The sequence below is a fragment of the Rhinatrema bivittatum genome, chromosome 4 (assembly GCF_901001135.1).
Source record: "Rhinatrema bivittatum chromosome 4, aRhiBiv1.1, whole genome shotgun sequence".
NCBI lineage: Eukaryota > Metazoa > Chordata > Amphibia > Gymnophiona > Rhinatrematidae > Rhinatrema > Rhinatrema bivittatum.
In genome coordinates this window covers 188,675,891-188,700,653 of record NC_042618.1, presented here as the reverse complement: position 1 = coordinate 188,700,653, position 24,763 = coordinate 188,675,891, and the positions used below count along the sequence as shown (strand labels likewise).

The window sequence follows — 24,763 nt, the reverse complement described above, 5'->3', positions numbered from 1 at the left end:
GTTGGCTTAAAAAATCCACCTGCACGTTATCCACTCCCACAACATGAAAGGCCGCGATCCCTTTGAGGTGGCGCTCCACCCATGCAAACAGCAGCAGAGCCTCCCGACCTACAGCAAGGCTTCTTGTACCTCCTTGACAATTGATATTCGCCACCATCGTCACATTATCCGACAACACCCGAACCATCCGATTTCGGACCATGGGCAGAAACAGCTCCAAGGCCTTGTGCACTGCTCTCATCTCCAAGCAACTGATCGACCAGGTCTTCTCCACCATCAACCAGAGCTCATGGGCTGAGCACCCCATACACAATGCTTCCCAGCTTTTGAGGCTGGCATCCATGGTCAATACACCCAATCTGGGACTTCCAGAGGCATGCCCTTGCCCAGTTTGGTCAGAAACAACCATCACTCCGGGCTGGTCTTGGCCTCCCGCCTCAGAGGTAAGGGGACACAATACTCCTCAGACGTCGAATTTCACCGAGACATCAATGCTCTCTGTATTGGGTGCATATGGGCAAAGGCCCACGGAACCAGATCCAACTTTGACACCATGGACCCCAGCATCTGCAGATAATCCCAGACCTTCGGGACTGGAAGATCATGAAACTGGGAAACCTGCTCCTGCAATTTCAACATTCTGTCTTCTGTCAGAAAATCCTTGCCCTGCTGGGTATTGAAGCATGCCCCCAAGTAAGCCAGAGATTGAGAGGGTACCAGGTGGCTCTTTGCACATTGATCACCCAACCCAAGGAGCTCAGTAGTTGCCTCACATGCTGCACCAAATGAGTGCATTCCTCCTCCATCTTCGCCCGGATGAGCCAGTCATCCAGGTAGGGGTGAACCAACACACCCTCCTGCCTCAAGGCCGCAGCCACCACCACCATCACTTTCGTGAAAGTGTGAGGGGCAGTGGCTAGACCGAAGGGAAGGGCCTGAAACTGAAAATGCCATCCCAGCACCTTGAATCACAGGAATTTTTTATGCTCCTTTTGGATAGGAATATGGAGATAAGCCACGGTGAGGTCCAAGGACGTCAGAAACTCTCCTTTGCGGACAGCCGCGATCACTGTACACAGGGTCTCCATCCAGAATTGTGGCACTCATAAGATCAAGTTCACCTTCTGCAAATCCAAGATAGAAGGAGGGCACTTTCTGTCCTTCAGCACCACAAAGTAGATGGAATACCTTCCCTGCCCCTGCTCGTCCAAGGGAACCGGAAGGATAGCTTCCAAACTTATCAGCCTGCGCAGAGTTTCTTCTACAGTGTTACACTTGCTTTGAGAAGAACAGTGCAACTCCAGAAAGGCGTCGTTGAGCGGGCGAGAAAATTCTAAGACGTAACTGTCACTTATCACCTCCAGGACCCTCCAATCGGAGGTAATCTTGACCCACTCCTTGTAAAACCGGGACTACCTGTCCCCAACTGGAATGAACGAAGAGTGGGCGCCCCTGGCTTCACTGGACTGGCTTACTTGCTCTAGACCCCTGACCGGAGCCACCTCTAGAGAAATGGCTGAGTCCCAGAAAGGCCCTCTAATGATTCGATGACGACTTCTGTCCCGCTGCTGAAGAACTTCTACCAGTTTGAAACCTCCGTGACTCCTGAAAATGAGAGCGAGAGGAAAAACTCCTCTTAATGACCTTCTTATCCTCCGGGAGTTTATTGCCCTTGGTTTTACCCAGAGACCTCATGAGCAAGTCTAGGTCCTCCCCAAAGAGCAGTTTGCCCTTGAAGGGACGGTTACATAACTGACTCTTAGACCACATGTCTACCGACCAATTACACAGCCACAAGAAGCGCCAAGCCATTACCACAGAGACCATACTCCTAGCTGTAGTATGAACCACATCATACAAAGCATCTGCCACATAGGCCACCCCCGCCTCCAGACAGACCCCCTGTGTGGAGGACAGTACCCCCGGAGACACCCACTCCTGCAGTCTCTGAATCCAGCATAAGCAAGCATACTGCATCAAACTAGTGCACAGCACCCCCCAGAGGCTCAGCGCTGAGACCTCAAACATGTGCTTCAATTGGACTTCCAGCTTACAATCTTGGACATCTTTGAGGGCCTCCGCCCCAGCCACCAGAATCGTAATCTTCTTGGACACTGCCGATACCGCAGCATCAACCTTAGGAATTTTAAGGCACTCCAAGTGCTCCAACAAGGGATACAGCTTTCCTTGGCCCTTCCAACCTTCAAGCCTGCTTCCGGGAAGTCCAACTCCCAACTAATGAGCTTCTGAATCTGCTTTGGAATGGGAAAGGCACTGGGAGGACCCCGCAAACCATCCAGTACGGGGTTAACGGCCTCACTATCAGACTCCTCCTGAGTCAGCTTGACCTCTAATTCCTCCAAGTCCTGAGGAGTGAGTGGCCAGAATTCCTCTTTCTTAACCCCCGGCTGGTTGGCTTATTTATCACCCTCTGCTCCAGCTGCTTCTGCAAGATCCAGGTCCTCCTTGCCACCATCCTCAGGAGGTTGGTCCTCATCTGGGTCTCCCTCCAGGTCCACAGCCGGAGAAGCCGCCGCCTCCTCCTCCAACGGATCATCAGAGTCCCACAGATCCCTAGGGTCTTGATTCGGACAAGTGGCCCGCGACGCCCGTCCAGTCTCCTTGAGGAAGCCCCAGAGGACGCCGGAGCTCTCTTGGATGGCCCCGAGGATGGCTCCTTGGGTCTCTGCTTAGCTGCCTGACGTGCCAGAAAGGTCTCATGCATAAGCAGGACGACTTCCAGAGAAAACCCGGAAAAGCCCTCTGAAGCCCATTCAGGGCTGCTAAGCTCAGAGACCTACCCCTCCTCAACATCATCCTCACAAACCAGCACTGCAGCAGAGAGAGGTGGAGAGTCACCTGACTTGCGGTCCGGAGCCCCCTGACAGCGATCCCCCATGGGAATTGAAAGGGGAGAGGTCCCCACCTTGGGCCCCCCCCCAGCTACCCCTGTGGACCGGGAGGCCCTCTGGGTCTTAAGACCCTTAGTGGAGGATCCCTCCCCCCATCCCCGAAGCACAGCCAAAGGGAGTTAAGGTGGGTTGACCTGGTCCCACAGGCCTCCACATGCGGTTTCTCCGACATCCTCACTGCGAGCAAGGCCGCACCACGTGGTCCAAACAGATCACTCAGCAAAACGAGCGCAGGAAGGCTGGCAAATGTGGGAGATGCGCGCTTGTGAAAAAAAACTTCAGAGCACTGCAAAAAGCGGCAGTAACATGGGAAGCCCTGGTCGGCTGTCCCTTCAGCACCACATGGCCAGGCAGAGGCCTGCAGTGCTAAAAATAAACCTGCCCCCCCCCCTTGAGCGGGAGAAGCCACACGCCGGAGCAAATAGGTTTCCCCCCAGGAACCCCCCCCCCGCCCCGCACAGAGCGGTGACCGCTGCTCCTCACTCCTGAAAGAAAAATGTGGCAGAGCAAACCGCGGACTGCCGCAGTCCTGCACTGCAGGCTGACTCTCCTGACTGTCCCTCAGTAAGCAACTACAGAAAGAACCCACTGCTTTATTTTTTCTTTTTTTGAAAAACAACAAGCTTTACTAGAAAAAATGAAGAAAAAGAAGGAAAAACCCCAAAAGGGATACTCCCCAGAGGGTGCCAGTACTCTGGGTATCAGGGGCCCTGGAACCTGCGGGCAACAACAGCCAGGGGTATCCAACTCCCCCATTCGCGCGGCTCAACTCAAGGGATGGCCCACTGAGGAACCTCGAGGAGCAGATCCAACTCTTCAACTCCAGATCAGTCAGGACTTCAGGTATGCACCTCTACCATCTGCTGGAGACAGAAAAATACTGAGGGACTGGAGGTGGCACACTCGGTTATGTAGCAGTGCCTCAAAGTTTTGTTCTCTGCCTCCATCTGCTGATAGGGATGCATAAACCCACTTGTCTGGACTGATCTGGGTATGTTCAGGAAATCTACACGGTAGGCAAAGTGTATTGTGAGAGCTGCCATCTGACGAAAAGTAATCAATAAGGGATACAGAAATCTGTTAAACATTATGATGTCTGACTGCCAACATACTGTCTATTAAAGAGATAACATTTTGTTGCTGGCATTTGTTAATGCTCTCTCTATGGCAATATCTGCCTATCACAGTGAATACGGTCAGATTACTCACAAAAGGTTAAGGTGCGCAATGACACGTAAGTCACACACTTATCTTTGAAACGTTCTGCCAAGTTTTTAGGTTTAGAACTTCAGGAAACAGTATATCTTGCTCAAAAATAGACCCAGCCCTAAGCCCAGACTGACCTGTTTTTGTTGCTTTATATCGTTTCCCCTCTCAAGCACTTTAGCAAAGAAAATGTAGAAACTCTCTTCTATTGGTAAGAATATAAACCTGGCAACAAGTGAGCCAAGATTATTTACTATATCGTACACACCTGTGAAAAAAAAAGAAAAGATGTATTACAAGATTTGTTGTATCCTAAAATGCAAAGAGTTCTAGCAGAAAAAAAAGCCACAGCATCCCCTTGATTATTGAGCTGGTGAGCAGCGATACCAACTTACCAAGTACTCATACACCTAAAATCATCCTTCCAGAGGCCCAGCAGTACAACAATATAGCCTATAGAGTAGCAGTAGGCAAAGTATTGCTCATGGGCAGGTTTCCTCCAGCCCTCAGACGCTCCATGTATTACAGTTCCAGGTGCTGCACACCTCGCCCTCCCACCTCTTTGTTCCTCCTTGCCCTCAATCAGGTGATCTTCCTTTTTTTATTTTTTTTTAATTACGGTACTGCAGACCATCTTCCAGTTTGTCGCCACACTACAGGCAAACAGTGACAACAGCAAACCTGAAAGCCAGGCCTATAAAGATAAAACAAAAATAAAAAGATCACATAAACAGCTGATCACGGAGCTAGCAAGGAGGAACAGTGAAGCAAGGCAGGGGAGCATACGGTCAGGCATCCAATCCCTTTGCTTAGAAATAAAGGGGGGCAAGATCTTGTCTGTATAGGGGGTGGGGGAGCTCCAAGAGTCACTAATGTGGCCCTGTGTGTAAAAAAAAATAAAAATGTTTGCTCATCCCTGCTATAGAGTGATGCAACCTAATATCTGCCCTCCAGTCACTACTGAAGATCGGTGCTCTCAACCTGTCTCTAATCTCATCTTTGTATGGCTCTCTACCTTCACTTTACTCTGCAATAATAAATATGGCAGAAACAAGGAGGTCAGATGATCAATGGCAACCATATGAACATTTATTTGGCAAGCTGTCCAAGAAGTTCTTTAACAGAAATCCAGGGGCCAATCTTAGAGACTGACTTAGTCAACAGTGTTTATTAGTCAGTGACCACCAGATTTTTTTCTGCCATTTTGTGCATAATACAAGAAGCAGCACTAATAACACAGCCCCTTGTTACTGTGCCAGTGGGCTAGTGTTAGACTCCTATCACTGCCTCAACAGCCCAAGTGACTGCCAGAGTAGTTTCCACACGGTATATGCAGGCACAAAAGAACCGGCGGACCTCGCACCTGCATTGGTTACTCCAAACAGCACCCCCAAAATACTGCTGTCTAGCCCTGCTAAAAAAAGAAATTCTTAACTTTTATAAAACTCAGAGAGAAATTAGAACACAAGTAACTATTTAAATAACTTTGCTACATGCTTACCTTGGTCTCCAAAGTTTAAGACATTCAAAAACGTCATGACATATCGTTCACCTACAAACAGAATGTAAACTCTTAAATGCATCAGCCAGGACTTTGTTCTCCTTCAATGAACTTATCCCGTAAAATACATTTTAAGCAGAGACAAAAAGTCAACAGCTCTTCACCAGGGCAGGTAACAGTCACCTAAGGGCTCTGTGCAACAGTGCTTTAAGCAGCTACCAGTGACACTTAGAAACTCATGGACTAAAGGCAAAGAGGCAGCACAGAAAAGACTACAGGAGAACAGCCTAGAGTAGAGTCCACTGGCACAAGAAAACAAAGAGTGGTGAAAGCAGGCAGCCCCAAGCATTTTATGCTTTGTTTTTTCCTATATCACTCAGGACAAACAAGAATTCTGTTTGCACATTGATAGGAGTCTGTGCTCAGAGTGTTGGCTTCAAAGAGTTAGAGTTTAGACACTTTAAACATGATTTTGCGACCCCAAAGACTCATTTGAAGTCACTTTCTCTCTGTTTATCCAACTGCAGCTGGGGAATAACAGTAACAATGATGACCACTATACTATTACTTCACCCTTCTCTGGACTGGAGGCCATCTTGGTATTCTGCTGCCAGAAAAGGGGCAACGAGACTATGCCACCCAGAAATGGCTAGAGGAAAATTAGTTCTTACCTGTTAATTTTCGTTCCTGTAATACCATGGATCAGTTAAGACCATGGGTTGAGCCTCCTGTCCAGCAGATGGAGACAGACCAAAACTGAAAGGGTATCCTATATCAGGACAGAGCCTGCCCTGCAGCCCTTCAGTATAACCATTGTCAAAGCAGTAAAGGCATAAGATCAAGCAAGTAACAGATTAACTATTAACTTTGTTAAAACAATCAAACAATAGAACAATTGAATGAACTGTGTGACAAAGCGCTCTTGGATGACTACCCCAGATCATCGTGAAAGATGCTTCCGGTGCCTGTGATGAGAGAATCCAAGAGAGGAATGCAGAGGCACAAAAATATTCCTATAAGAAGGAAAGGAACAGTAAATAGTTCGAGCGAACCGAATATGGGAGGGCTTCTGGACTGATCCGTGGTACTACAGGAATAAAAATTAACAGGTAAGAACTAATTTTCGTTTCCCTGTACATACCCGGATCAGTCCAGACCATGGGATGTACCAAAGCTTCCCTACAAAGGGTGGGACCGAGACAGTCCCGCTCGAAGTACCTGCCAACCGAAGGAACCAAACATTGGCGCCTGAACGTCAAGGCGGTAATGACGAGCAAAGGTATGCAGGGATTTCCACGTAGCCGCCCTGCATATTTCCTGAGGAGAGACCGCTTGACTCTCCACCCAAGAAGTAGCCTGAGACCGCAAGGAATGAGCTTTTAAGCCCTCAGGGACCGGCCAGCCCTTACAGATATATGCTGAAGCAACAGCCTCCTTCAGCCACTGAGCGATCGTAGTCTTAAAGGCTTGGTCGCCTCTCTTTGGGCCACTCCACAGAACAAAAAGATGATCCGAGACCCGAAAGTCATTGGTAACCTGGAGGTAACCTAGTAAGATGCGTTTAACATCCAGACGATGAAGATCACCGCCTCCGGGCCCCGCTATATCCTCAGAAGAAAACGCGGGGAGTTCCACGACTGATTGATGTGAAAGGAAGAAACAACCTTCGGCAAAAAGGAAGGAACAGTTTTGAGAGCGAAGCCCGAATCCGAAAATCGCAGAAAGGGTTCTCTGCAAGGCAGAGCTTGAAGCTCCGACATCCTCCTAGCGGAGCAAATGGCAACCAGAAAGACAGTCTTAAGCATCAAGTCCTTGAGAGTAGCCCGATGGAGAGGTTCGAAGGGAGCAGCACAAAGAACCCGAAGGACCAAATTTAGGTTCCACGAGGGACAAGTGGCCCGGACGGGCGGCTTTAGGTGCTTAGCGCCCCTGAGAAAACGAATGACAACTGGGTGAGAGGCCACTGCATAAACCTCAATGGTGCCCAGGAGGGAACAGAGAGCGGAAACCTGAACGCGTACTGAGCCGACGGAAAGACCCTTGGAGAGGCCGTGCTGAAGGAAAGTGAGAACCATAGAGGCCGACAGCGAACGAGCAGAGACATCCAATTCCGCGCAGGCATTCTCAAAAACTTTCCAGACGCAGACATAGGCCAGGGACGTAGACTGCTTACAAGCCTGAAGCAGAGTAGAGATAACCTCTTCTTTATACCCCTTTCGCCTCAAACGGCACTGTTCAAAAGCCAGGCCACTAGACAGAAGCGATCCGCCTGGTCAAAAAATACGGGACCCTGCCAAAGAAGCCGGGGAAGATGGCCGAGGTGAAAAGGACCGTCCATCGCTAGATTTACCAGATCTGCGAACCACGGCCTGCGAGGCCACTTGGGGGCCACAAGAACTAACGGTCCCCGGTGAAGCTCTATTCTCCTGAGAATTTTTCCTATGAGGGGCCAAGATGGAAACACGTAGAGGAGAATGTCGGGCGGCCAAGCGAGGGCCAGCGCATCCACTCCCTCCGCCCAATGCTCCCTCCAGCAGCTGAAGAATCTGGGAGCCTTGGCATTGGCTAAAGTTGCCATCAGATCCAGGTGAGAGGGACCCCACCTGCGAACAATCAGATCCATTGCCTAGTCGGACAACACCCACTCGCCGGGATCAAGACGTTGTCGGCTGAGGAAGTCAGCTTGAACATTCTCCTTGACCGCTATGTGGGAGGCCGCTAGACGATCCAGGTGCCTCTCCGCCCAGGCGAAGAGCTTGCTGGCTTCCAGCGCCACCAGGCAACTTCGGGTGCCCCCTTGACAACTGATGTAGGCCACCGTGATGGAATTGTCCGAGAGAATACATACCGCTTTGCGGCGGATTAGTGGAAGAAAGACCTTGAGAGCCAGGCGCACCACACGGGCTTCCAGACGATTGATATGCCAACGGGACTGGACTGGGGACCAGTGTCCTTGAGTTGTTTGAAATTGACAGAGCGCCCCCCACCCGGAGAGACTGGCGTCCATTGTGACTATGACCCACGAGGGAGTCAGAAGGGGCATCCCCTTCAGGAGATGCGCCAGCGACAGCCACCACTGAATGTCTGCAATGATAGAGTCGGAGAGAGGTAGGACCTCCTGGAACTGTTCGGACACTGGGTGCCAGCGGGATAATAACGCTTTCTGTAATGGACGCATATGCGCAAAAGCCCAGGGGACCAGATCGATAGTGGAGGCCATGGTCCCCAGCACCTGCAGGTAATCCCACATCGTGGGAAGCGGCAGGGAAATAAAGCTGCGCCCTTGATCGGTGAGTTTGAGCGCCCGAGCGTCCAGAAGAAATACTTTTCCTACCTGGGTATCGAAGCGAGCTCCCAGGAATTCCAGAACCTGGGAGGGCTGGAGAATGCTTTTGGGAAAGTTGATTATCCAGCCGAGCAACGTGAGGACAGCAAGAACCCGGTTGACTGCTTGACCGCAAAGAGCGGATGACTTGGCCCGCACGAGCCAGTCTTCCAGATAAGGGTGGACTATGATTCCTTCTCGGCAGAGAGCAGCCGCCACTACCACCATGATCTTGGTAAAGGTGCAGAAAGCGGTGGCAAGGCCGAAGGGAAGTGCTGGTCCAGGATGTGGAATCGGAGATACTTCTGATGCTCTGGTCGAATCGGTATGTGAAGGTAAGCCTCTGTTAAATCGAGGGAGGCTAGGAATTCTCCTGGATGGACCGCCGCTATCACCGCCCTCAGGGTCTCCATTCGGAAATGGGGTACCCTGAGGGCTCGGTTGACTCGCTTGAGGTCCAGGATTGGACGGAAGGCGTTGTCCTTTTTGGGCACGACGAAGTAAATGGAATACTGGCCGGCACCTTGTTCCTGCACCGGTACCAGGATTATCGCCCCGAGCACCTGGAGCCTGGCTAAGGTTTGGCAGACCGCAGGTCTCTTGAGTCGACCGCAAGGAGAGACTAGATGAAGATCCGGCAGGTCCCGGGCAAATTCTAATGCGTAACCTTTTTCTATCACCTCGAGGACCCATTGATCGGATGTGATTTTAGCCCATTCCTCGCAAAACAGAGAAAGACGCCCACCTAAGTTTCGTGCGGAGGAATGGACCGGCCAGATCTCATTGTGGGGCAGACTTGGCGGCCGGGTGTTGCTGACTACCATCTTGGAAAGCATGACGGCCCCGAAAGGAATGAGACCAAGACTGGGACCTGGAGGTACCACCCCGTGGAAAAGGACCACACCCCCAGTTGTTGTACCGACGCTGTCCCCGAAAGCGGGAACACGTCGGGAAGAAAGACTTAGACTGCTTAGGGCGGTCCTCCAGCAGCTTATGGACTTTATTTTCGCCCAAAGATTTAATAAGCTGTTCCAGGTCCTCTCTGAAAAGCAACTTGCCCTTAAAAGGGAGTGTGCCCAGCTGAGCCTTAGACAAGGAATCCGCAGACCAGTTGCGCAGCCAGAGAAGGCGTCTGGCCGAAACTGCAGAAACCATTGCCTTGGCCTGTACGCAAAGCAAGTCATACAGGGCATCTGTGCCATAAGCAATGGCGCCCTCCAAACGTTCCGCGGCAGGAGGTCCTGGGTGCCGAGTAATTGTTGAACCCACTGCATGAGACTGCTGCAGATTGTCACACGGACCCCTAAAGCTAAGACTTCAAAAATGCGCTTGAGAAAAAACTCGAGCTTGCGGTCTTGAACATCCTTCAAAACTGTAGCACCTACCACTGGAATCGTGGTATGTTTGGTGACCGCAGAGACAGAAGAATCCACTTTGGGAATTTTCAGCATGTCCAGGCAATCTTCGGGGAGCGGGCAGAGCTTATGCATAGCTCTCCCAACTCAGAGACCCATCTCTGGAGCTTCCCATTCCCGAAGGAGAAGCAACTTATGCATAGGATGAAAGGGATATGTACGCGGGAGCGCCCTAAGTCCCGCCAGGACCGGGTCCACGTTAGGCGGCATCGCAGCCGTCACCGTATCGTCAAGTCGTCATCAAGATCCTGAAGAGGGTCCGCGGGAGGCTGCGGAGGATCCACAGGGAGGGGGCCCCTGGGACCACCCTCACCCGTACGGGGCCCTGCAAATCCGGAACCCCGGAGCGTAGTGGCGCGGGCAACCGAGGTATCTTCGGGGGGGGGGGGGAGGTCCTCCTCCTCTTGCAAACTAGCCAAGTATGATTTGTGCAACAGGAGCACAAAATCAGAAGAAAATCGGGCCCAGGCTGATTTTCTCGCTGAGGGGGCGAGGGCGGGGCGAGGGGGGGTCCGGGACATCCCCCTGAGAGCACACCAGGCTCAAATGTGCGCTCTCAGGGGGATCTCAGGCAGATCCTGCTCCTCTGCCCCCAGTGAAGCAGAATCGGCATCGGGAGAGATTCCCAAAATGGCCGCCGTTCCCGCGGTTTGCTGGGTTGGGAACGGCCTGGCCATGCCTTGGGGAGCATGTCTCTGGGCTGAAGTTTTTAGCATTGCCAAGGAGGGGCCCTCCCCACCCGGCAGGCATCCGGAGCACAGGCCGGCTCTCCACACGCAATACAGAAATTTGAATGTGGCATGAAAGTGCAGCCCAGCCGCGAATCAAAAAGAAAAACAGATGAGCAGGGGGACCCCGAGGAGAAGTGCAGGAGATCGAACCCCGCTCTCTCCCTAATAGCCAACTAAATCCAAATAACCTTTCTGCCTCTCTGCAAGATTTTTCTCCCTTTATGGATGTTTATTAATATATATATATATATATATATATATATATATATATATATATATATATATATATATATATATATATATATAATTTATTTATTTATTTATTTTTACAGGGGAATGAAACGTCTCTGAAGACTCACCCGAGGTATGGACGTCCCGGGGCAAGGCAGAAGGCTTAGGGGGAGTGACTGGCACCACCAGTATCGCCCCAGGTAAGAGGGTCACCGGGAAGGGAGCCTAGGCTGCACAAGTCAAGAGGCGAAGCCCCCCTAGGCACCCCAAGAGTGAGGGAGCCAGAGCTGTCTCCCTGACACAGTCAAATACAGTTTTACAATTTAAAATATTTTTATTTTTTTACACAGAATCAAATACTTGCTTGAGCTTGCCCCCAGAGAAAAGAAGCAAAGAAGGAACCCCGTAGGGGAAGGGCAAGCTAACAGGGAACCGCAGGGTGAGCTGTCTGGCATCTGCTGGAGACAGACAAATACTGAAGGGCTGCAGGGTAGGCTCTGTCCTGATATAGGATACCCTTTCAGTTTTTGGTCTGTCTCCATCTGCTGGACAGGAGGCTCAACCCATGGTCTGGACTGATCCGGGTACGTACAGGGAATGTAGGATTCTGATGCTCTACAAGGAAAAGCATCTTGGATACCGGTTTAGATGGCACTAACTCTTCAGCAGCACTCACGTCCATGCGTCCCTATAGCAGTAGCCATCCCTTCCCATCACTGTCCCACAAGCCCAACACCTCAATGGAAAGGAGACCTGGACATGGTCACCTAAGCTGTAGCATATACCATATAGCTGACTTTCAGTCACAACAGGTGAATTTTCAAATTATGCATATGTAAAAATTAGCACTTCCGCACATAAAGTAGCACCTACATGAATGCATGCTATTTTCAAAACTGCAACTTCCGTGCGTAAATTGGGATCCACGAGGAATTTCGCACATGTAAGAAATGGACATGCCAGGGCATACGGGGCAGGGCCAACATAACATTTACACATATAAATTGCTATTTTAAAACCTGCCAAAGTGACATGCATACGTCTTTTACTTGCGTATATTTACTTCTGCTCAATAAGAACATAAGAAAATGCCTTACTGGGTCAGACCAAGGGTCCATCAAGCCCAGCATCCTGTTTCCAACAGTGGCCAATCCAAGCCATAAGAACCTGGCAAGTACCCCAAAACTAAGTCTATTCCATGTTACCATTGCTAATGGCAGTGGCTATTCTCTACGTGAACTTAATAGCAGGTAATGGACTTCTCCTCCAAGAACTTATCCAATCCTTTTTTAAACACAGCTATACTAACTGCACTAACCACAGAGTTTAATTGTGCGTTGAGTAAAAAAGAACTTTCTCCGATTAGTTTTAAATGTGCCCCATGCTAACTTCATGGAGTGCCCCTAGTCTTTCTATTATCCGAAAGAGTAAATAACCGATTCACATCTACCCATTCTAGACCTCTCATGATTTTAAACATCTCTATCATATCCCCCCTCAGCCGACTCTTATCCAAGCTGAAAAGTCCTAACCTTTTTAGTCTTTCCACATAGGGGAGCTGTTCCATTCCAGTTATCATTTTGGTAGCCCTTCTCTGTACCTTCTCCATCGCAATTATATCTTTTTTGAGATGCGGCGACCAGAATTGTACACAGTATTCAAGGTGCGGTCTCACCATGGAGTGATACAGAGGCATTATGATATTTTCCGTTTTATTCACCATTCCCTTTCTAATAATTCCCAACATTCTGTTTGCTTTTTGACTGCCGCAGCACACTGAACTGACGATTTCAATGTGTTATCCACTATGACGCCTAGATCTCTTTCTTGGGTTGTAGCACCTAATATGGAACCCAACATTGTGTAATTATAGCATGGGTTATTTTTCCCTATATGCATTACCTTGCACTTATCCACATTAAATTTCATCTGCCATTTGGATGCCCAATTTTCCAGTCTCACAAGGTCTTCCTGCAATTTATCACAATCTGCTTGTGATTTAACTACTCTGAACAATATTGTGTCATCTGCAAATTTGATTATCTCACTCGTCGTATTTCTTTCCAGATCATTTATAAATATATTGAAAAGTAAGGGTCCCAATACAGATCCCTGAGGCACTCCACTGTCCACTCCCTTCCACTGAGAAAATTGTCCATTTAATCCTACTCTCTGTTTCCTGTCTTTTAGCCCGTTTGCAATCCACGAAAGGACATCGCCACCTATTCCATGACTTTTTACTTTTCCTAGAAGCCTCTCATGAGGAACTTTGTCAAACGCCTTCTGAAAATCCAAGTATACTGCATCTACCGGTTCACCTTTATCCACATGTTTATTAACTCCTTCAAAAAAGTGAAGCAGATTTGTGAGGCAAGACTTGCCTTGGGTAAAGCCATGCTGACTTTGTTCCATTAAACGATGTCTTTCTATATGTTCAATGATTTTGATGTTTAGAACACTTTCCACTATTTTTCCTGGCACTGAAGTCAGGCTAACCGGTCTGTAGTTTCCCGGATCGCCCCTTGGAGCCCTTTTTAAATATCAAGTGTAAGTGATTGTAAACATCCTTAAAGTGGAAAAATGACTGAGAAGAGGGTCTGGGTGCAATGAGGGGCTTCAGGTTGAAGATCTAGGAGGGTCTTCATGAGCAGCAGATGGACTGGGTGAACTGGTAGACTAAATGGTAAAAGTGGTTATTTCATTGCCGCACGCATGTTATAAAAAAACCCCAAATTTACCCTCCAACAACTGCATTCTCCTGGAAATTAGCATAGTGTAGTAAATGATGGCAGGTAATGCCCAAAATGGTCCGTCCAGTCTGCCAATAAATTCATCCAGATGCACACACAAATCCCATATGCAACTCCATACCAACTCCCCCTCACCCAAGACTTTTATCTGTCCTCTCAATCCCTTTCCCACCATGGACCCACACATCTATCCCCAGCATGCCCCAAATCTGCCAAAGTAATGGCCTCCACCACCTCTGCTTTTTTTTTTTTTTTTTTTATAACATACTTGTTCCTTCTTTCTTTCTGAGGTTGAGACAGGTATTGTGTTATTAGAGAGTAGGATTAAATGGTCTGTTTTCACAGTGGGAAAAGGTAAACAGTGGAATGCCTCAGGGACTGGTGCTTTTTAATATATTTATAAATGATCTGGAAAGGGGTATGGCGAGTAAGGTGATCAAATTTGAGATGACACAAAATTATACAGACTGGTTAAATCTCAAACGGATTGTGATAAACTACAGGAGGACCTTGTGAGGCTGGAAGATTGGGCATCAAAATGGAAAATGAAATTTAATGTGGACAAGTGCAAGGTGATGTATATAGGGAAAAATAAATGAAAATTGGTTCTTACCTGCTAATTTTCGTTCCTGTAGTACTCATTTTCAGTCCAGAGAAGTGGGTTGTGTATCCCTACCAGCAGATGGAGTCAGAGAGCAAAACTTTGGGCACTGCCATATATACTATAGTGCCACCTGCAGTCCCTCAGTATTAACCTGTACCCAAGCCAACCGGTACCAAACTAACATAAGAACGGATGAAGTGAACTTAGCCAAAGGTAACAGCCCTTCGTCCGCAGCATACAGGTAACTGAACCAACGAAGAAAAAAACTGCTCCATCAACCTTGTCTGCAAAAACGGAGCTCCGTGCAACGAGCAGTGGACTTATAACACAGTAAGGCAGTCTTTCATGAACTGAAGAAAGGGTCGGGCCTCTGGACTGATCCTGAGTACTACAGGAACGAAAATTAGCAGGTAAGAACCAATTTTCATTTCCCTGTACGTACCAGGATCAGTCCAGAGAAGTGGGATGTACCCAAGCCACCCTACACTGGGCGGGAACCCGAAAGAGCCCCCAATCAGAACACTCTCACAGGAGGATCCCTCAGCAGCATGCACGTCCAGACGATAATGCTTAGTGAAAGTGTGTAAGGAAGACCACACCGCCGCCCTACAGATTTCCTGAGGCGACAGCAACTGACATTCCACCCAGGAAGTAGCCTGAGCCCTAGCAGAATGAGCGTGGAGACCCACGGGAACCTGGTGCCCGCGAGCTATGTACGATGAACGAATGGTCTCTTTAATCCACCGAGAGATGGTAGCTTTAGAAGCCTTGTCCCCTTTCTTTGGGCCACCAAAAAGAACGAACAAATGATCGGACCTCCGAAAGTCATTAGTGACCTCCAGGTAGCGCAACAATATGCGACACACGTCCAGCATATGCAGATCCCTGCCTTGCGAGGAGTCCAAGACCACTGGGGAAAGCCTGGAAGCTCCACTGTTTGATTGACGTGAAACGCCAAAACCACTTTTGGAAAGAAGGATGGAACCGTGCGCAAGGACACCTTATCATCGGAAATGCGCAGAAAGGAATCCAGACACGACAGAGCCTGTAACTCCGAAATCCGACGTGCCAAGCAAATGGCCACCAAAAAGACCGTTTTTAAGGTGAGATCCCTCAACGAAGCTCTGCGAAGAGGTTCGAATGGGGAACCACAGAGCACCCAAAACACTAGGTTCAAACTCCAATCAGGTCACACAGAACGGACGGGAGGCCATAAGTGTTTAACCCCTTTGAGAAACCTAGCAATGTCCGGGCGTACCGCCAGCGAACAGCCCGCAAACTTGCCAAGCAAAGCACCAAGAGCTGCCACTTGAACACAAAGAGAGCTAAACGCTAACCCCTTAGCAAGCCCCTGCTGCAGAAAGTCCAGGACCTTCACCGATAACAGGTCGCAGGATCGTTGGTGGCACCATGCCTCAAACAGCTTCCACACTCGCACATAGGCCATAGAAGTGGCTGGGCGTCTCGCCTGTAGGAGTGTAGAAATGATCTGCTCCGAATAGCTCTTCAAGCGTAAACGTCGTCTCTCAAAAGCCAAGCCGGGAGAGAGAAGTGATCCTCCCGATCCGAAAATATTGGGCCCTGCCGAAGTAGTCGCAATAGATACCCAAAGCTGTAATGGTCCTTCGAGGGCCAAGCGAACCAGATCCGTGAACCACGGACGACGCGGCCACTCTGGAGCTACGAGCACCACCCTGCCGGGATGGAGCTCTATTCGGAGAAGTTTCCCGATGAGGGGCCAGGGAGGAAAGGCATATAGCAGAATCCCCGTGGGCCAGGGACACACCAGAGCATCGAGCCCCACCGAACCCGGCTCCCGTCGACAACTGAAGAAGCGCAGCGTTTCGAATTTTCTCTGGTCACCATCAGATCCAATTGAGGTACGCCCCATCTGGCACAGATGAGGTTCCATGATTCGAGAGACAGCTCCCATTCACTTGGATCGATCTGTTGGCGGCTTAGGAAGTCCGCCTGTATGTTCTCCACTCCTGCTATATGGGAAGCCTCAATGCCTTTGAGATGGCGTTCCGCCCAGGCGAAGAGAAGCCGTGTCTCGAGCGCCACCGCGGAACTTCTTGTCCCTCCTTGGCGGTTGATGTAATCCACCGTTGTCGCATTGTCTGAGAACACCCGAACCATTCGGCCCTGGATCCAGGGTAGAAAGGCTTGGAGGGCCAGGCGAACCGCTCTGGTCTCGAGCCAATTGATGGACCAGGATCCCTCCAAAGGGGGCCAAAGCCCTTGAGCTGATCTGTTTGCACATACCACCCCCCATCCAGTCAGGCTGGCCATTAGTGGAGATTATCATCCAATCCTGATTGTCCAAATCCACCCCCCGGCCCAGATTGGTGCGCGACAGCCACCACGACAGACTGGCCCTGGACTCGGGGAAGAAGCTCCAGAGGGATATGGAATTGCTCCGACACAGACTGCCATCATGACAACAGCGCACATTGCAAGGGACGTAAATGCGCGAACGCCCAGGGGACCAAGGCCAAGGTGGAAGCCATGGATCCCAGGACCTGTCGATGGTGCCACACAGTGGGATTCTCCATCAACATCAGTGCTTGGATCTGACCCTGCAACTTCGTTACACGATCCTCCGCCAGGAACACCTTGCCAAGAAAGGTATCGAAGAGTGCTCCCAAATACACCAGTTGCTGAGTGGGTTCCAGATGACTCTTCTGCAAGTTGATGACCCACCCGAGCGACTGCAAGGTGAACAGCACCGTCCGCACTGATCGTTCGCAATCCTCTCGGGACTTGGCTCTAATCAACCAGTCGTCCAGATACGGGTGAACCAAGATTCCTTCCTTGCGAAGAAAGGTGGCCACCACCACCATCACCTTGGTGAAAGTGTGGGGCGCTTTGGCGAGACGAAATGGAAGGGCTCGAAACTGGAAGTGCTGACCCAAAACCATGAAATGCAAAAACCTCTGGTGATGCATACGGATTGGAATATGCAGATACGCCTCCGTGAGGTCCAGGGATGCCAGAAACTCCCCTTTTCGCACTGCTGCCATTACTGTCCTCTGGGTTTCCATACGAAAACGAGGGACCCTGAGACAACAGTTGACCTTCTGAAGATCGAGGATTGGATGCAATGTACCCTCCTTTTTGGGGACCACAAAGTAAACCGAATACCGTCCTCGCCCCTGCTGTTCCAGTGGGATCGGGACCATGGCCCTGAGCTCGAGGAGGCGTTGAAGGGTATCCCGCACTGCCTAGCATCTGCTGCGAGAGGCCACGTGGGATCCCACGAACACCTCCCGAACCGGCCGCTTGAACTCCAGGGCGTAACCGTCTCTGATGACCTCCAAGACCCATCGGTCCAAGGTAATTCTTGCCCATTCTGTGTAAAAGCTGGACAATCTGCCTCCGACAGCTTCGACGACGGAATGGGTGCTTGTGGCTTCATTGGGTAGGCTTACTAGTGCAGACAATGAGGTGTCCAGAGTCCCTACCGGAGCAATGGCCACCGTGAGAGGACTGCTGGCGACCCTGCGTCGGCTTAGAACCAGAAGGAGTGGAATATCTGGTAGAACGAAACCAGTGAGCATCTTGAAATCGAGCCCTAGTGGGAAAAACCTTCTTAGAAGACCGTCTATCCTCCGGCAATCGATTACCCTTGGATTCCCCAAGTAATTTAACCAGCTGATCCAGTTCCTTCCCGAAAAGGAACTTGCCCTTGAAGGGAAGATTACAAAGCTGAGATTTGGAAGACAAGTCCGCCGCCCAATTCCGTAACCAGAGGAGCCGACGAGCTGCCACCACGGACACCATGGACCGAGCCAAGGTCCGAATGAGATCGTACAGCGCATCCGCCCCATATGCGATGCCAGTTTCCAACCGGGCCAACTGAGCGGTCCATCACCGCCACTGCCGGCGTTCGAGCTTGCCTCTTGAACCCAGCACAGGCAAGTCCTCTGCATAAAACTAGCGCAGACTGCTGCCCGAAGCCCCAAGGCAACCACCTCAAAGACCCTCTTTAACTGAATCTCCAGTTTATGGTATTGCATATTCTTCAACGCAGCAGAGCCCACGACGGGTATCGTGGTCTTCTTTGTGACCGCCGAGACGGCAGCGTCCACCTTAGGAATCTTCAGGAGATCCAACACCTCTGATGACAGAGGATAGAGCTTTGCCATTGCCCTACCAACCTTCAAACCCGCATTAGGAGTATCCCACTCCCAGTTCACGAGCTTGCGGACCTTTTTTGGTAGAGGAAACGCCGTTGTCGGTCCCCATATTCCATCGAGGACTGGATTAACCCCTTCACTATCGGATTCCTCCTGGGTAACCTTAAGGCCCAGGACGTCCAACACCTGGGGAATCAGAGGACGGAGCTCATCCGGTTTAAAGAGACCAACCACACTGGGATCATCCCCTTCCACCAACGGGAAGTCGTCCCCATCCGTGTCGTCAGGGTCCGTGTCCCCCAGATCCGGATTTGGATCCAGATCCGGTTTGGGCGTCGTGACTGTAGGAGCCGATCCTGTAACAAGGTCTGGGTCCTGAGAACCCCCTGCTAAGGTCCTCTACCTGACGGGGGCGCTCTGTGGGACGAGTAGCGTCTACAGCCCTGCCCTGCTTCCGGGGCAGTTCAGTGGAACCCTCCACCTGCCCAGGTCTCTTTGCTACTGCCTGCCTGCTGGCTAGGAAAGCCTGATGCATAATGAGTACAAATTCCGGGGAAAAAACCCACCGGGATGGTCCCCCCCTCCGGGGGTTCCAGTGACGCCAGATCCCCAGGCCCCAAAACTGGGTCCTCACCCATAGGGCCCAAAACGGGAGGGGAGTCCTCCCTGCAAACCACGGTGAGATTCGCCCCCCTGGGGGGGGGGGGGAGAATCGAGTCGAGAGAACCTGCTAACTCGGAGGAGCAATTGGGGCAGAGGGATGCCGCGTTTAATTCCTGCCCGTGAGCACCACACTTGCTGCAAGCAGCTGATTTAGTTCGTGGCGCCATGCCGGTCCGCGCAGCCACGCGGCCACAAGAAACCGCGATCGGAGCAGAGGCCTAGTCAGGTGCGCCACACGCGCTGTCAGCAGCGCGGGAAAACACTAACAGAGCCGACGAAAAGGCCCCAACGCAGCAACCGCGCTGTCGCACCCGATGGTGCTGACTGCCACAGCACTCTTTCGGATAATAGAAAGACTAGGGGGCACTCCATGAAGTTAGCATGTGGCACATTTAAAACTAATCGGAGGAAGTTCTTTTTTACTCAATGCACAATTAAACTCTGGAATTTGTTGCCAGAGGATGTGGTTAGTGCAGTTAGTATAGCTGTGTTTAAAAAAGGATTGGATAAGATCTTGGAGGAGAAGGCCATTACCTGCTATTAATTAAGTTGACTTAGGAAATAGCCACTGCTATTACTAGCAACGGTAACATGGAATAGACTTAGTCTTTGGGTACTTGCCAGGTTCTTATGGCCTGGATTGGCCACTGTTGGAAACAGGATGCTGGGCTTGATGGACCCTTGGTCTGACCCAGTATGGCATGTTCTTATGTTCTTAAAACGCAGTCCGGACACGGCAGGCTTATCCTCTGTCTTACTCAACCTCCCGGAGCCCCGGGAGTGGAAGAAACGAAGCTCCAACCCCGCCTGGTTGTCCCAGCCGACTCCTTACCTCAGAGAAAGACGCCTCACTGAAACACTGATTTTTTTTTTTTTTTTTTTTTTAAACAAACTTTAAGGAGCCAGCTCAAGCAGGGATGGATGGAGCAGCTTCAGGGTAGGAGAACTAGGAGCCCCTAGTCTGTGACCCCCGAGCCAAAGCAGCCGAAACTCAGTCAGGGGTGTCCAACCCCCCGGACGCCCGGCTTCCACTGAGGGATGGCCCGCGAAGGTGCCTAACACCTCAGGAAGCAACGAGGAAAAGGAAGAAAAAATAAAACCAAAAATGCTAACTACACTGAAAAAAACTAAGACTGCTGTTGTGCACCTCTACCAACTGCTGGAGTCAGAGAAATACTGAGGGACTGCAGGTGGCACTATAGTATATATGGCAGTGCCCAAGGTTTTGCTCTCTGACTCCATCTGCTGGTAGGGATACACAACCCACATCTCTGGACTGATCCTGGTACGTACAGGGAACCCTTGCTAAAGTTACATGATTTTAAGTTCCATATTAGGAGTTACCACCCATGAAGGAAATCTAGGCATCATAATGGATAATATATTGAAATTGTCAGCTCAGTGTGCTGTGGCAGTCAAAAAAGCAAACAGAATGTTAGGAATTATTAGGAAGGGAATGGCGAATAAATCGTGTCATAATGCCTCTCTAATCGCTCCATAGTGAAACTGCACCTTGAATTATGTGTGCAGTTCTTGTCACCGCATCTCAAAAAAGATATAGTTGCACTGGAGAAAGTACAGAGAAGGACGATCAAAATGATATTTATTTATTTATTTATTTATTTTTAGATTTTTATATACCGGTGTTCCTATATGAAATAAAGATCACGGCTCCCCTATGAAGAAAGGCTAAAGAGGTTTTGGCTATTCAGCTTGGAGAAGAGATGGCTGAGGGGGGATACGAAGGAGGTCTTCAAAATCATGAAAGAACTTGAACAGGTTATTTACTCTCTCAGACAATAGAAGGACTAGGGGCACTCCATGAAGTTAGTAAGTAGCTCATTTAAAACAAATTGGAGAAAATTTGTTTTCACTCAATGCATAGTTAAGCTTTGGAATTCACTGCATAGACAATGTGGTTACAGCAGTTAGTGTAACTGGGTTTAAAAAAGCTTTGGATAAGTTCCTAGAGAAGAAGTCTATAAACTATTAATCAATAATGAATAGTAGCTTGGGATGTATATATTGTTTGGGTACTTGCCAGGTACTTGTGACTTGGATGGGCCACTGTTGTATACAGAATGCTGGGCTTGAATTGCCCTTGGTCTGACCCAGTGTGGCAAGTTCTTATGTTCAAATACCCAAGCTAACACCCAGGCTCCCCTTCCCTTCTCATTACCAAGTTCTGCAAGATCCTCCAGTTACCAAGGTTAGTGATATCATGGTTAAAAATATATATATATCTGGCTTCCCATGCTCACTGAGGTTTGGGTTTTAACCACAGTCCTTTCATGCAGGTCACACCAGCCTTTTTGCAAACCGGCTGCTGTTGTGCCACTGCTGTTTATGTCACTCCGTGCAAATTTACCCCAATAGTTTCTTGAATATCTGATGTAAATTGATGAGAGTGCAGAGTAATGCTAAGACCTGACCTTGGGCACACAGAATATGTTGCCCCTACTCACCCTCCGTCAAGATCTGCTTCAGGAATGACTGTTTAAAGAAACTCCAGGTCAATTTGGCCTGTTTCCAGTTAAGCAAAGCCTGAAACGACATCAAGTGTTCTTGTCAGCAGGGCGGTAGTCCAGCAATTATTACTATACAAAGCAGAGGGAAAGATTTGCTCTTTTATTTACTTACCTGGTCTTTCACAACATGAGGTAGCAGTTCCGTCACTCTGCAGACAGGAAATGATTTTCTCACCGCTTCAGGCGAACCAAGAAAGTTCAGAAAATATATAACATAGCAGAGCACCAGAAGACTCGTATATAGAAGCTGCAAACAAAAAATGTAAATTCTTTCACATTTTGGTTGTTACTACCTCTGCTAGTGGCTATCCCAGGCAACTATCACCCTCTCAGTAAAGTAGTATTTGCTCATGTTTCCTCTCAAACTTCCACTCTGCAACTTCATATCATGAACTCTTCTCCTTCAATTTGCTTTCCTAAGGAAAATGTCACCTTCTCGACTTTACTGAATCCTGCCGGATATTTGATTGTTTCCCCAGTGGATACATGTTAAGTGCTTTAAGCCTCTCTTTGTGTTGCAGGCCTTGTATTTTACCAGCCCTTGTCTGAACCACTTCCACCTTCTCAACGTCCTTAAGAAAGCAAAAGACAGTACTCAAGGTGGGGGGAGTTTCTAACTCATGACCTATACTAAGGCAACATTATCTTTTCCCTGCTGATGCCTTTATTTATGCAACGAAGTATACATTCAGTTTTTTTGATTGTTTTATTATATTGAATGGCTACCCGGAGGTCATCTAAGAAGACTACCCCCAGACCTCTTTCTTGTTTTCAAGTTCCATTTCTTGTCCTTCTAACTGATATGTGGCTAATGAACTTTTGCATTCTAAAAATATATGGCTTATAAGAAATTACCATACTGAGTCAGATCAAGGGTCCATCAAGCCCAGCATCCTGACTCCAACTACTTAGCACTGAAGTTCATTTTCCAAACCCTTGAGCATTCCTTCCAGTTTTTTTTTCAAAAACATTTTTTCATCCCTTCTGGTATGTCTAGTCTAAGTTTCTGTCTTCTGCAGACAAGCATATTTTCCCTTAAGTTCCTCAGCAAGCTTACTAATAAAGATATTGGATAAAAGTCCTGGTAATGAGCTCTGAGGTGCTGCACCAGACTGGACTCCTTTTCCAACACTGTGTCCTGCCACTTGACTTTTTCCTCACCCAATTTACAACTTTCTAGCCTATTCCCATGCTGTCCAGCATGCTTAACAGTCTTCAATGTACAATAATGTCAAAAACCTTACTAACAACCAGACAGGCAATGTCTACTGCACCTCCCTCAGCCACCTCTTTTGTTCCATCATTAAAAAGTTCAATCAAGTTTGTCCGACAGACTCTTCCTTTTCCGAAACCATATTGTCTGTTGCCCAGTAACCCACTTCTTTCAAGGTGCTATACTAACCTTTTCTTTAGCGTTGTTTTTTTGCCCACTTCTGACTTGTCTCCTTTTCTGCAGAGGGACTACAACCACTCTCCTCCAATCCCTTGGAACCTCCCCCCATCTTCAAGGACAAGGACAGAATTGCCAGGGGTGGAGTCTGAAAATCTTGAACTCTTAGTATCCTGTGATGTACACCATTGGGTCCTCATTCACTCACAAGTAAGTAACTTGGAGCTAGATCTACTAAGCCGCAATAAGCCGACATCGCAAGTTAAACAGCATGTAACGTACGTTAAATGCTGTTTATCGTGTGATATCACATCATGATATGATATAACACAAGATTACCTACCCCCATAGAAATATGCTTTTCATATATTTGCATGCATAAAATTTCCAAATGCATGCAAAGCAGCTTATGCATAGGCAATCCTATGTTAATAAAATAAAGCAGCTGACTTAGAAAAAGTAAGCCTTGTTATTTTAGCACATTTGAGGGAGCTAAAATAACAAGTGAGCATTCCCAATGGTCCCATGGGAAAATGAAAGGGCCTGAGACCCCAAAACATAATCCCCCCAAAAGCTACAAACGATCCTGGGGGCCAATGGTAAAACCTGCCTGCCTTTCTGAGATGGCACTGGCCCACCCATCCAAACGAATTGATTCAAACTGCACGGTGACAGTGACAGCCTGCTCCCTTCCCTCCCCTGAATGTGAAAAAATGGCACCTTACCCATATGACACCCCTTCACCCCATCCCTCCCCTCTCCCATCCAAATAAAGTAAAATCCCTGGGGTCTAGTGGTTACCCACCCCCAACCCCAAAAAAGTAGTCTGGTGGTCTAGGTAGGCAGCCAGATTGCCACCCTCCAAGGCCCCCGTACCTCAAAAAGAAATCATTGGGATTTTGTGGGGGCCTGGAACGCTCCCTAGTTCAGGGCCTGTCAACACCATTTTTCAAAATGGCGTTGACCTGACCTTGCCCCATCACATGACAGGGGCAAGGTTTGGAGACTGGACCTTAACCATGGGGCCTAGGTCCGATCCCTTGGACCTTGCCCCATCACATGATAAATGCAATAAAGGTGAATCGGAGCTGTACATTACGAAGGTTCTTTAATGCTGTGTTTAATGAGGTTGATGCCACTATTGTTTTGAGAGAAAGGATTTTCTTTTTCCTTTTTATGTTGATTCACTTTTTACCATAAGTAGTCACTACAGTGCTGTCTGCTGGTGATACTCACCAAAGAGACATGTGGCCATTTTCAACAGTCATTAGCAGTATGGACTATCTGATATCTTGGAGGTCCATATTCAGCCACAGGATATCTGGCTAACTTTATTTATTTATTTAAAATGATTTATATACCGTTGTT

At 48.9% G+C, this 24,763-nt stretch overlaps 1 protein-coding gene across 3 annotated transcripts in view; it reads right to left on the bottom strand.

Annotated features, from left to right (window-relative positions):
- RFT1 (RFT1 homolog) overlaps positions 1–24,763 on the bottom strand; it is a 79,634-nt gene that overhangs the window by 38,960 nt on the left and 15,911 nt on the right. For all 3 annotated transcript variants that reach the window (XM_029599413.1, XM_029599415.1, XM_029599416.1), the window contains 4 exons: positions 22,118–22,252; positions 21,943–22,021; positions 5,620–5,670; positions 4,256–4,386 (listed from right to left, as the gene is read on the bottom strand). In XM_029599413.1, the coding sequence (XP_029455273.1) occupies positions 4,256–4,386; positions 5,620–5,670; positions 21,943–22,021; positions 22,118–22,252 (396 nt within the window). The remainder of the gene's footprint in view (positions 1–4,255; positions 4,387–5,619; positions 5,671–21,942; positions 22,022–22,117; positions 22,253–24,763) is intronic.